The sequence below is a fragment of the Suncus etruscus genome, chromosome 15 (assembly GCF_024139225.1).
Source record: "Suncus etruscus isolate mSunEtr1 chromosome 15, mSunEtr1.pri.cur, whole genome shotgun sequence".
Lineage (NCBI taxonomy): Eukaryota > Metazoa > Chordata > Mammalia > Eulipotyphla > Soricidae > Suncus > Suncus etruscus.
Genome location: NC_064862.1, coordinates 12,861,270 through 12,877,915, shown reverse-complemented (window position 1 = coordinate 12,877,915; position 16,646 = coordinate 12,861,270). Strand labels below are relative to the sequence as shown.

General features: G+C 40.4%; 1 protein-coding gene and 1 pseudogene across 1 annotated transcript in view; both read right to left on the bottom strand.

Moving 5' to 3' along the window:
- Positions 1-2,044: 2,044 nt before the first annotated feature.
- ZC2HC1B (zinc finger C2HC-type containing 1B) overlaps positions 2,045-16,646 on the bottom strand; it is a 28,811-nt gene continuing 14,209 nt past the window's right edge. The window contains exons 5-7 of the mRNA XM_049787762.1: positions 11,815-11,954; positions 8,107-8,215; positions 2,045-2,109 (exon numbers count right to left, since the gene is read on the bottom strand). Of these exons, the coding sequence (XP_049643719.1) occupies positions 2,045-2,109; positions 8,107-8,215; positions 11,815-11,954 (314 nt within the window). The remainder of the gene's footprint in view (positions 2,110-8,106; positions 8,216-11,814; positions 11,955-16,646) is intronic.
- On the bottom strand, positions 12,901-13,081 carry LOC126031491 (uncharacterized; annotated as a pseudogene).

Sequence of the window (16,646 nt, the reverse complement as noted above, 5' to 3'; positions counted from 1 at the left end):
GCTAACCAAACTGTCAGAAAGAAATGGACAAATATCAAATTTTATTCCTATGTGGCACATAAAGAAATGAATCAGGGCTCTGGTATAGTAACAGTGGATAGAGCATTTGTATATCTTGTATGTAACTGACCCAGGTTTTTTGGCTATGGTTTCCCAAGCTATGTCAGGAGTGATCCCTTCATGTAGAGTCAGGAGTAAGCCTTAAACATTGCTAGGTGTAGAGAAATAAGAAGAAACTCAATGGAACAGACTATGTGCAATAAAAAACTTAGATACTGACCAAACATCAAAATTACCAAGAATCAGGGGGTAGTACAGGGATGGAAAGTGCCCTTGTAATAGTGGGAAAGAATATTGGAACTTTGGTTGCAGAAGTGATATACTAACTCTGTGCCCCTATAAAATTTATTTACATTTGCACACTGCCAAATCATTGTTACATCAATGAAAAAATATAATAGTTACAAATTAGTAGTGTTAGAAGCAAATGAAAACGCTGACATTTTACAGCTATTGTGTAGAACAAATCTGTTCAAAGAATCAATGATCCTAGTAAGTAAATTATAGTACTTAAAATTTTTTATTAAAACAATTCTAGCATCAAAGTTACATTTTTCTGAAAAAACCTAATAAATGTCCAATTAGTAGAAGTGAATTTTAAGTCAAATATCATATAGGTTGAAATGTTCTTTATTAATTGTCTTTTGAAAATTCTGAATGGGGTACAATTTTTTTGAAGCTACATGTTGTCATGAGAGAAATTGTGGAATTGTGAACAGAATCTATTGTTTCTTCTCTGATGGTATTTCTGGACACACAGCCATCCAGGCTGCTAAATTTCAGGGAACCATTCTGAAAACAGGAATAAAAGACATTTATTTTAGAGTATTGTAGTGGTGAGAACTTTAAATAACAAATTCCTCTTCCGATTTTAAATTATGAGCTAGATTGATAATACAGGGGGTACGGCTCATGCTTTGCATGTGGCTGGCCCCAACAAAATTCTTGGCTCCTCATTATCCCTGAATATCATTGGGCACAGCCATAGTGGCCCCTGAGCACTGCAGAGTTCAAAGCAGAACCACATCCTCAGACCTTCATATTGAACTTCCAGCCTGGTAAGCTAATAACTGCCAGGAAGGGCCCTAGAAGAAACAGCCTCCCACCCCTGTTACAAGTAATTGATTCATTTGAAATTGTTTTAGCAAAAAAGTCACTATCAAAAAGGCTTTAATACTGGAGCAATCCAGTCAAACTACATCTCCTGGAACTGGTCTTGTCTGGTACAACATATATTAGAAAAGGAGACATATCAAATGAGAACTGATTCCCGTGTTGGAACATCAGGGGCCGGCGAGGTGGCGCTAGAGGTAAGGCTTGCCTTGCAAGCCTAGCCAAGGAAAGATCGCGACCGAACGCTTAGCCAGGAGTAACCCCTGAGGGTCAAACGGGTGTGCCCCCCCCAAACAAAACAAAACAAACAAACAAAAAAAGAAATGGAACATCACTTTCAAAATACACTTTTCACACAAAGTTTCCAGAGCAGACATTTGATTCCCCAACTCAAGATTTGCTTCTCAGGCCTTTCTGGTTTGCCTGGTATTTACGGGTTCAACGTCCCAGTGGTTCACTAGCTGGCTCTGCACTTTAGCTAAACAGTAGCACTTGAACTATTTAGGTCAGGGGTCTCAAACCGAATTTACCTGGACGCCGCAGGAGGCAAAGTCGGGGTGAGGCAGGGCCGCATAAGGGATTTCGCTTACCGAATATTCGCAATAAAAAATCTCATTAGTAAAAAAAAATTGCAAAAAATCGCATTAAACATTTGCATACCCCGAACGGAACGGCTCGGGGTATGCGAATGTTTAATGCGATTTTTTTCTTACTAATGCGATTTTTATTGCGATTATTCGGTAAGCGAATAATCGCGAATACTGTAATATTTGAAGGCCGGCCAAGGGCCACAAAATGTTGTACGGAGTTTGAGACCCCTGATTTAGGCGATGGTGGTGGAGTTGCTTTTCCCTTACCTGGTCTCTAGGAGTTAATCCTTTTTCGAAGATTTAGTAGATCCTTGTTTAAATTTGGCTCCGGAGGGAGGGTCCACAGCTAATCATTCGCAGACATAAACGGATTTGTTATGTGAAAGGGAACATTAACAAGAGAAAAAATAAGTATGATATCCTTGCACTGGATTCAAAGTTTCTAATTCATCCCTTTGGTTTAGTTTTGAAACAAGTGACACATACACATATGCTCTCTCCTGGTCCCAGTAATAAGGAAACCAGCACTGACTCAGGGTCTTTTTTGCCTCTGTTCCTTCCCTTCATTCACTGACCCAAAAAGGGGCTCTTGAACCATCATCAGGCAGTTCATTACGGATAAGTCTCCGTGACTTTCCAAATGGATCCTGAATAAACATTATGTCTACCAGTTTTCAGGCTGGAAGGGTTTGGTAAAAGCTATGGAAGCCTTTCATTCAGGGCTATTTTCATCAAAATTAACACTTGTTTACAGGATATCCTTTCCCTTCATTCCAGCAGCACTGTTACGATGGATTATATATAGTAGTTATAGGTACAAACACCCATTCCATAGACTTTGACCCACAGGGATGGGCAGGGTGCTCAGAAAAAATGTTGTTGTTGATGTAATTGAGTCATACACAAGGCTTACTCCTGGATCAATTTTACTCAGGGATCAATTTTGCAGGGGGTGGGGGAAAGATATGAAATCCTGAGAATCAAACCCTGTTTGCCCACTATAAGACAAGAGCCCCACCAGGCTTTGCTAGCTCTCTAACTTTAATTTATTCTTTCTTTTTTGTTTGTTTTTTTGGGGGTCACACCTGGTGGTGCTCAGAGGTTATTTCTGGCTCTGCACTCAGGAATCACTCCTGGGGATTCTTGGGGGATCATATCAGATGCTGGATATTGAACCTAGGTTGGCTGAATGCTTTACTATTGCTTCAGGCTTTAACCATAATTTTAGGGGGAAAAGGTCTTATGTATAACACCATGATTTGCCTAGTTGTTCATAGTGTAGTCATTTCAGACATTAAATGTTCAAACACCAATCCAACCACCAGTGTGCCCTTTCTTTTACCAGTATCCCAAGTTCCCGCCCCCCACCCTAGCCTGTTCTAACATTCAGATGGGAAATATGTTTATACCATTAAAAAATATCTACTGGTACCAGAATAATAATACCGGAGCTAGGGAGCTTGCCTTGTGCATTGTTGACTTGGGATCGAAGCCTGGTCATGTAAGCACTGCCAGGAGTGATTCCTGACCATAGAACCAGAATTAACTCCTGAGAACCACCATGAATAACTCTGTATATTTTTTTAAAAAAAATATTTACATGGATATTTTCATGTAGGTTTTGATAAAGGACTTGAATTACTGGAAGGAATCACTGGAGAGCAGTTTCTTCAGTACCTTTAGATAGAGAATGCTGTGGAAATGCAATCTAGTTTCTAGAGCTATATTGATTTATAAATTTAGTAAGTTGCATGAAAAATACAGACTTTTTTTTGAAAGTTTATGAAGTTTATAAAAGTTCTGATGTGGGATGTTTTTAGGGGGGAATCCAGTTTATTTATCCAACTGTTAAGATTCTTACCTGCACATATAGAGCCTTCTCTATTACTTTAATTGTGTAGCAAATAGAATGAGGAAAAAAGGGTCAGTTTTTGATTCTTTGGAAGAAATCAAGCTTATAGATCTGGGTGAAACTAATACTAAAAATCCTTGCCTAATTTACACAAACTTGGATGGGTGCCCGTAGAAGGAACACCAGTATCAGAACTTCTCACAGATGGCCTAAGGCAACTTACTAAACGTTTCCCACCAGCCTTTCATTCTAACTACAATTTCTGTTCTCTTCCCTCAAGTCTTCCGTATGCCTTGACCAAATGTGCCAATTGTTTCCAGGTGTACCAACTCCAGTTTTATTTTCAGTTCTACACTATCTCTACAGCCTTTATACATTAATCAAAATCGTGCACATTCCGAAAATCCTGCTTGAGTTATTGAGAGAACTAAATGAGTTAATATATAATGTAGAAGGTATTTAGAAGAATGTACAATGTAAGTTTGTGGTATTATCCAGAAAGGGAGTTTTCCACATTAACAATAAAAGTAAAAATATTTTACCAGCTCATCAACAGAAACTATTCAAAGTATTATTTATCATAAAAATTAAATCAGAATGAGGGCCCGGAGAGATAGCACAGCGGTGTTTGCTTTGCAAGCAGCCGATCCAGGACCTATGGTGGTTGGTTCAAATCCCGGTGTCCCATATGGTCCCCTGTGCCTGCCAGGAGCTATTTCTGAGCAGACAGCCAGGAGTAACCCCTGAGCACCGCTGGGTGTGGCCCAAAAACAAACAAAAAAAAAATTTAAATCAGAATGTATACAGGCACTGTGATTCAATTTTAATAAAAAGGAAAACACACTAGGTAGGACACTTGCTTTCATGAGTTTGACCCAGGCTCAGTCCTCTGCATCTCTTATCATCCCACCAAGATCACCAGGAATGATCCCTAAAAGCATGGAATCAAAAATAAGCCCATACGTATGGCCCAAACTAAAAAAAAGTAAATAAAAAGGTGGGTGAAAGGGCAATATAAAACAAAGTAGAAACAGAAAAATACCAAGAGAACAAATCAACTTTATCATGGGCCAGGGTAAAACTGAGTGGTTTTTGTTTGTTTTTTTTTTTTTTTGCTTCATACTTATATAATTTCAGTTTCATCTACAGTAAACACAAATTTTCACATTTTGGGTACTTTTGTAAAAGGTTTTGCAAGATAACAAAGTGGATAATGATGAAGCTTCCCAGGCCTCCACAGTTGCCTAATTTACACAAATGTGAGTGCCTGTGGACGGAGCACCAAGATCAGCACTGATCACATGTGGTATAAGGCCCTTCATTGGACAGTTCCAGCCCTCTAAGCAGTCCTGCCAGTTTTCCATTTTAACTACAGTTCCCATTCTCTCCCCTCAAATCTTATGCTTTGGCCAAATGTGCCAATTGTTTCCAGGTGTACCAATTCACTCTTGTTTATCTGTTTGTCTGTTTGTTTGTTTTTGGGTTTTTGGGGGTCACACCCGGTGATGCTCATGGGTTACTCCTGGCTATGCGCTCAGAAATCGCTCCTGGCTTGGGGGACCATATGGGACACATGGGGGGGGGTGCCGAACTGTGGTCCATCCTAGGCTAGTGCCGTCAAGGCAGACACCTTACCACTTGAGCCACCTCTCCAGCCCCTTTTGTTATTAGCTCTATACAACTTAGACCTTTCTACAACCTTTCTACATTGGTCAAAATCAAGCTCATTCTGAAGGTTCATCCCAAACAATTCCACTTCTTCTACTCATCATCTATCTCATAAGGAGTCATGTATTCCTTAGAAATTTATGTCTTATATTCGTTAGTAATTTATACTCCATCCATTATTAGGAAATTATTAAATATATCTCTCCCCCACTAGACTTTAAGACTCCACAGCATAAGCTGTGGCTACATATGGCAACTGGGTATAGAATGAACAAATTCCCTAAAGCACAGAGGACAGTGTTGTGTCAGCTTCATGTACTGTGCTCACACATGCTCTCAGGTATGAGATACTGTCCTTGTAAGTAACCTTTCCGTAAAGTCTGGGCATAGATGAAGATTTTGACTTACATGTTTTGTCAGAATGTGGATGTGAAGCAAAGCATCACACAAGAGAGACACTAAAAACTTATATTACTCAAGAGATTTGAAGAATGAAAACCAGGGCCCAGAGAGATAGCACAGCGGTGTTTGCCTTGCAAGCAGCCGATCCAGGACCAAAGGTGGTTGGTGGTTGGTTTGAATCCTGGTGTCCCATATGGTCCCCCGTGCCTGCCAGGAGCTATTTCTGAGCAGACAGCCAGGAGTAACCCCTGAGCACTGCCGGGTGTGGCCCCAAAACAAAACAAAACAAAACAAAAAGAATGAAAACCAGAGATTTAGGTTTACTAGTCAGATGAAAGACTATCATAGGATTCATGAGGAAGTCCATACCAATAAGTGACTCCTAGAGCTTGATACCCTGTTCTACAGTGTAGAAGTAGCAAAGCTCATTAGCAACACTGATCTTTAATAAGATCCTCCATGTGATTCCATTTATTATGACCAGAACAAACATAATGAGCACAGATGTGAATCTGAGTCTCACATGGCACTTCACTCCTAAGTGCTTTTCACTGAGATGTCAATGATTTGGGGAATTCCTCTCCCTTCTGTCTGCAGGTCTGCTTCTGTTCCCTCCTCAGAATGACTCTGGGGAAATGTGACTGATTTAAAAGCACATTCTCACACCAGAGGTATTCTTTTTAAATGGGAACATGCAAGGTCACCAGAAAGAATAACAAATTAAAATTTAGGGGCAGAAATATGGTTTAACTGAGAGCACACAAACCTTGCTTATGTATGAAGGTCTAGGTTTTCTTTGACAATGCTTGTCACACATCCTCAGCTCTTCCAACAACATCATGTAGGGTATTCACAATAGCAATATAGATATATAATTAAAAAAAGTTATTTTTTTAGTTTGGAAGCCATTCCCAATGACACTCAGGAATGTGTGCTTGGGAGGACCAAATGCAGAGCCACACAGATCAAGCTGGTGTTGTCTTAAGCCCTAGTACTATTTCTCCAGCATATAATAAATTATCTTGGTGATAGATATTATTAGTGGTTGTTTAGTGTTGAAATATAGTAGGTAGGGTGCTTTCCCTGACTGTGACTGGCCTGAGCTTGAGCCACTAAACCACCCACATGTTTCTCTGAGCCCCGATAAAAGTGAGTTCTGAGCACAGATCCAGGAGTCAGCCCTGAGTATCACTAGGTGTGACCCACAAACCAAAATTAAATAAAGAAAGCTATCTCTTAAAGCCAGTTGACATGACAGTTCAAGTCATAAGTTCACAATTAAAATGAGAAATTAAAGAATGAAGATATCTACTTTCTGGGCCCGGAGAGATAGCACAGTGTCATTTGCCTTGCAAGCAGCCAATCCAGGACCAAAGGTGGTTGGTTCGAATCCCGGTGTCCCATATGGTCTCCTGTGCCTGCCAGGAGCTATTTCTGAGCAGACAGCCAGGAGTGACCCCTGAGCACTGCCGGGTATGGCCCAATCCCCCCAAAAACAAAACAAAACAAAAAAAGGATATCTACTTTCTCCCATTTATTTTATCAAGAAGTATTTATTGTACATTTCATACATGCTGTAATCAATTCTAACAGGTAAGTTAAAGGCGGTACCAAAAAAGTACCCATCCTCTCCAAATCTAACAAATGTTCTTATACTCATTATGAGATTGACTTTTCCTCAGTTTTTTAAAAATACAATACACTCAATATTTGCCATCCTCTGACTTATTTCAGTAGCATAATGTCATTGCTACTGAACCTGCAGGTGGTAGAAGTACCTTGTTATGACTGATATAGTCCACTGTGTGTGTATGTATATATATATATCTGATCATCTTTATCCATTCACCCATCAGAGATATTCAGGCTGTTTTCATATTTTTGTATTGTGAAAATACAGATACTTTTGAGAGAAGACTTTATTTTCTTATTTTTAATAGAATATCGGACATATAGTAGTCTACCTTTTTGTGTGTGTGTGGTTTTTGGGTCACACCCGACAGCACTCAGGGACTACTCCTAACTCTACACTCAGAAACTGCTCCTGGTAGGCACGGGGGACCATATGGGATGCCAGGATTCGAACCACCATCATTCTGCGTGGAAGGCAAACGCCTTACCTCCATGCTATCTTGCCGGCCCCATAATCTACTATTCTTAATCTCTCTCAATCATACAAGATTATTGACTATAGAGCCTGCTCTGGTATTCGGACCTAACCTTGTAGATGGACAGTTACCTGATGCTGATAAGTTAGGAAACATTACCGTTCAGCAAAAAAAAAGGTACATCTTCAAACAAACCCAACCTATCATCAAGCAACATTGGTGATAGAAGTTTTGCCAACTTCTGGCCAATTTCAGAACCAACAGTGTTCCAGCATCCTATCCTCTGAGAGCTTGGCGGCTTACTGCAACTCACCTGATTTGAATGGGCCCCCATTCAAGATCTCCAGGGCCCTGTTTTGTAGCAGAACCCCCACAGCACTGGTTACTGTTGGCTCCTTGGGTGAACTCACCTGAGACCCATCCTACAGAGAGAAAAAAGAGAAGAAGGTGGAGGATATTTCTGCAAGTGCTGGCACCACTTAAGAGATTATAGTGTTTTCACTTAACTAGCAGCAGGGTGAAATTGTCTCCAGACCTGTTGGGCACCCAAAGGAATAAACCATGCCTTTTCTATACTGAAAGGAGCCTAGTTCCCATTCTCTATGATAGTGCAGCATACCATGTCTGACTTTTGGAGCTTCTGTACCATAATCAAACCTTTGTAGGAGGTGTGACATGCCAATCCCATAAAATTAGTGGTATGGAGACATAATAAATCACTTAATGTCAATAAGGGTCATTGTGGAATATTTTCATTTTCATGACACTGGATGATTAATTTTTAAATATGTGAATGGAAAAGGAAAGCAGACATAGGCCAGGCAGCACATGTTTTAAACATGGAATTCCAATATGCCCATACTTTACACTTCCCTGCCAACTGGCAGTAGCAGAATGTCTAATAAATTCAGAATAAGGACCAAAGTGCACCGTAAGGGATCCCTTTGACCTGGCCACTGATCCCACCTCTGTTTCCATGGAAACTGCAATAGAGAGGCAAGCTGTTATTCTGAGCATTTTCATTTGGACAATGGTTGCTACCAGATTACACCAGGCTGTTCACCCTCAGCCAAAGAATGCTCTTTTAAGAGGACCATCTTTTGGTCAAAGGTGTAACACATTTTAAAATTTTATTGCGTTTAAAATAGAAACACATTTTAGACGTGCTGTTTACAGCCCTTCAAAAACTGAAACCCTTCTCTGCCCCCCACCTTCTTTTGTCCCTTTCTGAACAAGCTTCCCTACACATGAGGCAAGGCCACAACCTAGCAAGGTGGGCACAGGAGGAACAATACCTGCCCTTCACATACACTCAGCAGTGAGTTTCCTCAGAAAGCATGTTACTCAGAACGCAAGCTATTTTTCTTCTGTGTCCTCCATCACCACTTAGCTCTGGGAAACAAGCGGGGAATGGAGCCAACTCATTGGTCACACACAGGACAGCCAGCTGGCCTTCTTCAGGACTAAAAGACACTTCCTCTTTCTGCTTCTCCCAGCTCCCTTTGGTCCCACTTATGCCAAAAAGCTTCACGGAACAGTTAGAAACACCATTTAAAAAATAAAATCCACCTTTTAATGCTTTGAAAGCATGGAGAGAATCATACATAGAAAACCTTTCCAATTTTAAGTTGAATTCAAGCCCAAATTGACAGATTTCCTCATACACACTGTGCTGCATGTCCCACTGACAGAAAAGGATTCCAGGAGTGGAAAAAAAGGGGGGCATGGAAAAGAGGTAGGGCAGAAAGGTCCCACTGTGCACAACATTAAGCTCAGGACTTTAGATTGTTGATGATTCCTCCAACCTCCCTTCCCACAAAACTTGGCAAAATACACCCCAAAGTGAGCCTCAAAGACTTAAGTCTTTCTCTACATTTACTTACAGATGAAAAATGGTACTTGAAATCATTTTCTATAGATTTTCTATTTATAATACAACCCTAACTGTGTGGATTGTCGAATCCAGGCTATTTCCACATAGTGCAGCTTCCAAAATATTGCAGGTGGAGAGAATATTCCAGATGGGAAGATTCAATCTTGAAACTTATATTCATCATCACCACCTTTGGCCACCTCAACACACCCCTTGCTTCCCTATTGTCTTCCTTGATGAGGATGTACAGTATCAGTAGCTCTTCATCTAGGCATCTCTGGAGCTGACCACCACATTAGATGGCCTAATCTTCTTTTACCCAATTATCCCAAATCAGCTTGGTGGTCCTACTTATTCTTTCTCAACTTTCTCCCATTCACACACAGAATCCCATGGGTCCTTGTCTGGCAGGCTCTCCTCTCCCAACTGCTATTGTCTTCAACCTAATTTCCCACCAATCCATCTTGACTATCAACAGTATAGGTGATCTTTCCAAAAGACCAATTCCATGTTAGGCTAGTCTGTACTTCTCAATCAGCCCAAACTGCCTATGATCAGTATAGAAGGTCAATAGTAGAGAACAGACAGCAGGAAGGCTAGGAAAATGCAGCCTACAGAGAGGGGAAAAAATCAGAAACAGAGTAGGAAGACAAAAAGAGATGGAAGATAGAAGAGGTTTCTGGGTTTCTTGGGGATTAGCCAGTTCCAAGAATAACTCCACTTAACTGCTCTTTTTCTCCTTTCTGAACAGGCTTCAGTTAGATCCCCTCCAGATAAGACTTGCATACCATTCCTAGTCACTCTCCAACAGGCATTTCATATTTCAGCCTTGTGCTATGTTCCTTAGGTCATAAACTGTAAATGTTAAGCCTAATATTCTTTCAAACTTCAGCTCTGGGATGATGTACAGATTTGTAAGTTGTGGAAAATGTTTTCTCCATGAATCACAGTGCTTTCTCCCCATCTTCCCACCAATAATCCAGTATATATCAATTACTATGCCTTCACAAACATCACTTGTTCCTCTGACCAAGCAACACTTAACTGTGTCTGATAAAGATCTTGTTTGGGAGGGGAATGGATTTGGGCCACAACTAGTGATTAACAGGGCTTATTCCTGGCTTTGTGCTCAGGGATCACTCTTCTTGGAAAACTCAGGGGTCTATGAATGCTGGGGTATATGAGTGCTGGAGATGAAATCTCAGTTGGCTGCACACAAGGCAAGACCCCTGCTTGCTGAACTATTGTTCTGGCTTTGACAGGGGGAATGGGGAGGGAGGAGAGAGACAGGGAGGAAGATAGAGAATGAGAGAGAGAGAGAAAGAGAAAGAGAGAGAGAGAGAGAGAGAGAGAGAGAGAGAGAGAGAGAGTTCTAATAATCTAGTATATGTGAAAAAGTTGTAGCAAGGGTCTCACTCCATAACATACTGGATAATGTGGAGCTCATTCTAAATGTTTTTCAGTATTCAAGCTGATTCAGTGTTTTCTTAGTGTCTACGCCATGTTTTTTAAATAAACAGGTTTTATGCTATACTCTAAGGCATGATCCCCAAATCTCTGATGTGTTCCCTGCTGGTTCTAATTTCATCTGCATTCAGAAATCTATTTTTCCCTGGTCCCTTTGTCCAAAGAATGATTTTTGCCTCTTGTGTTAATTTCTCTCTTTTATCCACTTAGACTTGTTGATTCTTTGGTTTTAAATAAAAATCTAAAGACCATCCCTCTCTAGAGAAAAACACATGATTTTAAGTACATCTTGAGGCCACTTCCCTCCATGCAGGCCATAATTTTTTTCTGGGTGACTTAATCCTCCTTGTTAATTTATGCTAAAAATCTCCATTGGGTAAATGATGTTTACTAGAATAGCATTATTTTTAGAATTTTTACCATAGTAGTATAATTTGCCACAGTACTCCTAAGACATAACATATATTCTGGTTTCCCTCCTACGAGGCTTTTGACACTTAAAAATATTTTTCTACAACACCTAATGTGAGCTTTGTTTCCAAGAAATACTGACTAAGAGGAATTCAATTCTTATAAAAATGATGAAGAAAAATCCAAATGGGAAATTTTGGCAGTCTGGAAACTCTTAGGCAAGCAAAAGTTCAAGAAACAGTGTAAGAAGAAAGGAGGGAAGAGATTTACCTGTCCTCTAGATGCTATTTTGGCAGCTGTCTTGATTGGATCAAAGATTCGGCGAGAAGATTGATCTTTGCAGAAATTGATATGGCGACTGGCTGCAGCTTCATTGAATCTCCTCATACAGTATGGGCATTGAATATAATCTGGATGCAAATGTGACAATAAAAGAAAATCAGCAGTTTGAAAACCATGCTGGAATGGAGAATATAAAATGATATAAATAGAATGTGCTCTTGGCTCTATCATGAAAGAACATGATCCTAAATTTTTTGTTTGTTTGTTTGTTTTGGGCCACACTAGGTGATGCTCAGGGGTTATTCCTGGCTATGCGCTTAGAAATTGCTCCTCACTTGGGGACCATATGGGACATCAGCAGATCTAGCTGCAGTCTGTCCTAGAAGTTCACCTTTATTTGAAGGTGGTGAAGGTGGACATGAAGGTAGATTTTCATTATCTATTACTTTTAAGTGGGTACCCTTATAAAGATTGCAGGGGTATTTTTTTTGAAAATGGTTTATACCCAGGAATTTCTCCATTAAATGCAATCTTGAATACATCCTTACATAAAGAAAGTAATCCTGCCATCATAAAATGCTAGTGTTAATGATACCAAAAAGCACCATGGATTTAAAGACTTAGGTTGTGGTACTAGAAAGCAATCGTGGGTTATGAAGCCAGAGGGGAAGATATTTAAACATAAGCTTTGGGGATAAGACTTGAAGTCAATGATGCTAGCAGTAATACAGCAGCAGCAGCTAGATTGTTTATACAGAACACCACAATTAACTGCAAGGCCTCAGAGAATGATATCAACAAGTCTTGAGAACCAGGATTTAAGCCAAATGATGTCAAATAAAAGCTGGTCCTAAAATAGCATCATCTCTTTCAACAGGGCCCAGGATTGTTCTTTATTACTAATGTGATAACCAAATAATACTGGAGATGTTCACTTCAAAGCCAGGCCTCCTAAAGCCGATAGTAACAGGGGGTTCTGTTTTAGTGTTGTTTCATTCCAAGTGTCTTTAGGGTCTTAAAGGCAACTAAAATGAAATGTCAAGGGCCAGATGGATATTTATTTGCTCTTTTTTTTTCCAGTGTACCATTCCTAAAAATACCAGGTAGATGTGTAAAGTGGACGAAACAAACTCCTATTCCAACTCCCTACTCCAAAAAGCCATTTAATATATTGTCTGTGAATAGTGACATATCAGGTATTAAACTGATAACATATAATGCACTTGATTTTAGCCAAAAGACTGAAAGCAATTATTATTTTCTCTTTTTAATATTTTTTTTTGGGGGTTTTTGGGCCACACCCGTTTGACGCTCAGGGGTTACTCCTGGCTATGTGCTCAGAAATCGCCTGTGGCTTGGGTGGACCATATGGGACGCCGGGGGATCGAACCGCGGTCCTTCCTTGGCTAGCGCTTGCAAGGCAGACACCTTACCTCCAGCGTCACCTACCCGGCCCCTCTTTTTAATATTTTTTCAATTTTGGAACTGAGGTAGCAGGTAGGATACTAGCCTTGCACGTGGCCCACATAAATTTGATCCCAATACCCAAAACTGTACAATTTTTTAAAAAAATGTTAGGGTTTATTTTGAGAGGCACACCCAGTAGTTTTCAGGGAATACTTCTGGCTCTGTGCTTAGGAGTCACCCTTGGCAGTGCTCAGGGAACATGGGCCATTCCAGGGTTTGAATTGGGGTCAGCTGCGTGTAAGGCAAGAACTTCACCCCTGTATTATCTTTCTGGACCCCATGTAGATATTTATAACAGCATTCACAGACATTTGGTGAGAAGCAAATCTATCTGTCTTGTAGTCCTCTGACAGGGATATGTCACACAATTTTGGGGACTGCAGGTTGTATATTTCTGTTGCTGCTTAAGGGGTAAAATGGGGAGGAACTATATAAAGGAATAACTTCTCCCTTGGCTCTAAAATGGCACCCACTTGATAATCTTTCTGGCATTTTGGGCTAATGCAGTCAAAAAAATCCTATGCTTGCTTTTTTGTTTTGTTTTGTTTTTATATATTTTTAAGATTTTTAGCCACACCCATTTGATGCTCAGGAGTTACTCCTGGCTAAGCACTCAGAAATTGCCCCTGGCATGGGGGGACCATATGGGACACCGGGGGATCGAACCGCGGTCCTTCCTTGGCTAGCGCTTGCAAGGCAGATACCTTACCTCTAGTGCCACCTCACTGGCCCCACCTATGATTGTTTTAAGAATGTTCTATACACAATCTAACCCAAGAAGCCTTTCTTAAGTAAAGTTTACCCTCACCAATGATGATTTGCCTAGAAAATGAAAAAGCTTTTCATCTGACTTGCCAGATTTATATTTTTTAAGCATTCTGATGCACTCTACCTGGGTAAGCTGTTCAACTGCAACCCATGGATCAAACTTCAGTGTCTGTCTATGTGTGTGTGTGAGTATATGTGTTGACCACCTCAATATCTGTTTAATGTACATCTTTAATATACATAATATCTGTCTATGTTTTATTTTGTCCTTCCCCCTATTATATACAACCCTTCCTCCCCCGCACTGCTTACCACATTATAAACCCTTTCCTATCCCTTCACTCTCTCGCCCAATCTATTATTTCTGTTTATTTAATCCTTTTTACCCTCAGTTCTTAACTCCTCAGAAAATGGAATGTTCCCCCCACCTCAACCATCTACCAACCAGCTTCCAAAGCAAAATAACGGATTCCCAGCCTGTGTTGCCTCAGCCCGAGAAGAAGCTGCCATTGATGCTGCTGTTAATTTGCTCATGGCAGCCCCTATTCTCTCACCTCCCTTCACTGTGGACTGTTGCTTGCCACCCGATCTAGTTTTTGAGAAGCCCCAAGCTTGAGGATACTTCTAGGACTCCTAGGAGCCATGTTTCAGACTCCACAAAATCATGTTGCAGGCTGAAGCTGTGCTCTGGATTTTATCCCCACCCCCATACTATTTCAAAAAAAATTAAATGGGATATACATATATATATATCAATATATATATATCATTTGTATATCTCTTTAGATATATTTCCCTTTTCTTTCTTTTTTTTTTTTTGGTTTTTCAGACCACACCCGTTTGATGCTCAGGGGTTACTCCTGCCTAAGCGCTATGAAATTGCCCCTGGCTTGGGGTATCATATGGGACGCCAGGGGATCGAACCGTGGTCCTTCCTTAACTAGCGCTTGCAAGGCAGACACCTTACCTCTAGTGCCACTTCGCCAGCCCCTAGATGTATTTCCTTAATAGGCATAATTCTTATTGTCTTATTTCCTTATGCAGTGGTAGTTTTCCCCATTCTACTTTTGTTGGATTTATTTATTAGGAAATTCTAGTAGATAAGTTTCTCTTGGGTTCTGAGTTCACATTAGGTCCAGGTTATAGGGAATGTTTAGCTTGTTATTTTTACCCCCATATGTACCAGTAATATCATGTGGCATTGTTCCTTTTAGCATAGGCACACTAAAATGGGGGAATCTTATGTGTGTAAACAAGTTCTTATCTAATAGGGATAGGAATACATAAATTTTATATTGTAGTGGGGCCTAACACCCTGAACATTTGTCACAGTGACTTGGCTTAAGCTTCAGATGTTCAGAAAACACTCCTGACAATTGGATCCCATCTATGGAACTAGCACAGTTTTCTGTACCAGCACCAGGAATCATACTTAATGATCACCCTCTTTGTGCTGGGCACTATTTTAGATAATGTGTCTGCAATCAGTGACTGAGCCAAAGGTTCCCACAGTGACAAATTCCTTGGGAAAAAATAGGACAGTGTTTGGAAATGATGAAGGCTGTGTAGCCCGCCTGACTGGTTTTGAACCTCAGCTCGTCACTTGCTCTGTATGTTTGTAAACTTGGGCAAGTTACTCAATATCCTTAAGCTTCACTTTCCTTAGTGCCTACATATCACTCAATTCATCCACTTGTGAAAGTTAACTGAAGATAATGCACCTGAGGGTTTGGCCCAATGGGCAGGGAATAACATACAATCACTCCAAGACAACAGGCCAATCAAGGTTGTATGTATAACTACCAAAAGGAGTAGAGACCTGCTTAGAAAGGCAAACTCAGATGAGCCATTATGACACAGAACTCACTTAGAAAACCAGCTAGAATTTGGCTCTGGGTTTGATTTCTGTTCTTCAGATGAAAAGTTAAGTCTTACCTCATAAGTGCTAAACCTACTCAGGTCAGGAAAAACAATGCTTACAACTACAAGTGAATTATATCCTTCATCAGACATATTCATTTGTTCATTGCCACATAGCATGGTATTGGGCACTAAGAGTCAGGATAAAAGACAGTGAAGTTTAAAGGGATGCTCTGGCCTTTAAACTGCAGAGACAAGGAGAGGACTAGGCAAAGGTAGTGACAACTGTGCATCACTTGGTTGGACAGAACAAGAAAAGTGGTATCCCAGGACACTCAGAGGGAGATGCTTGATGCCCAGACTTCCTGAAACAGAGAACAAGGATTTCAGCCTCTCTGAGAATGTCAGGAGTCCTTTTTGTCTTTTAAAATAATGTTGCACTAATCATCCAAAAATAGGGTGAGTGTATGTTTGATCCCTTTCTCAATCTGAGTCACCTATTAAACCTATTCCATAATGACATCAAAAAGTAGTATGCCGATTCCCTTAATGGCTTTAGACATCTGACTACCAATGGATTCTGATGAGGACTATAGGGAAGATGACCCAGATCCTTAAAACTTTAAAACAAAAAAAATAAGAGTCACTTTTAAGCACCAGCATGTGTTGAGTCTCCATGTGTGCTAGGGCCCTATAAAATAGTGGCAAGAGCTTCATCCCCACAA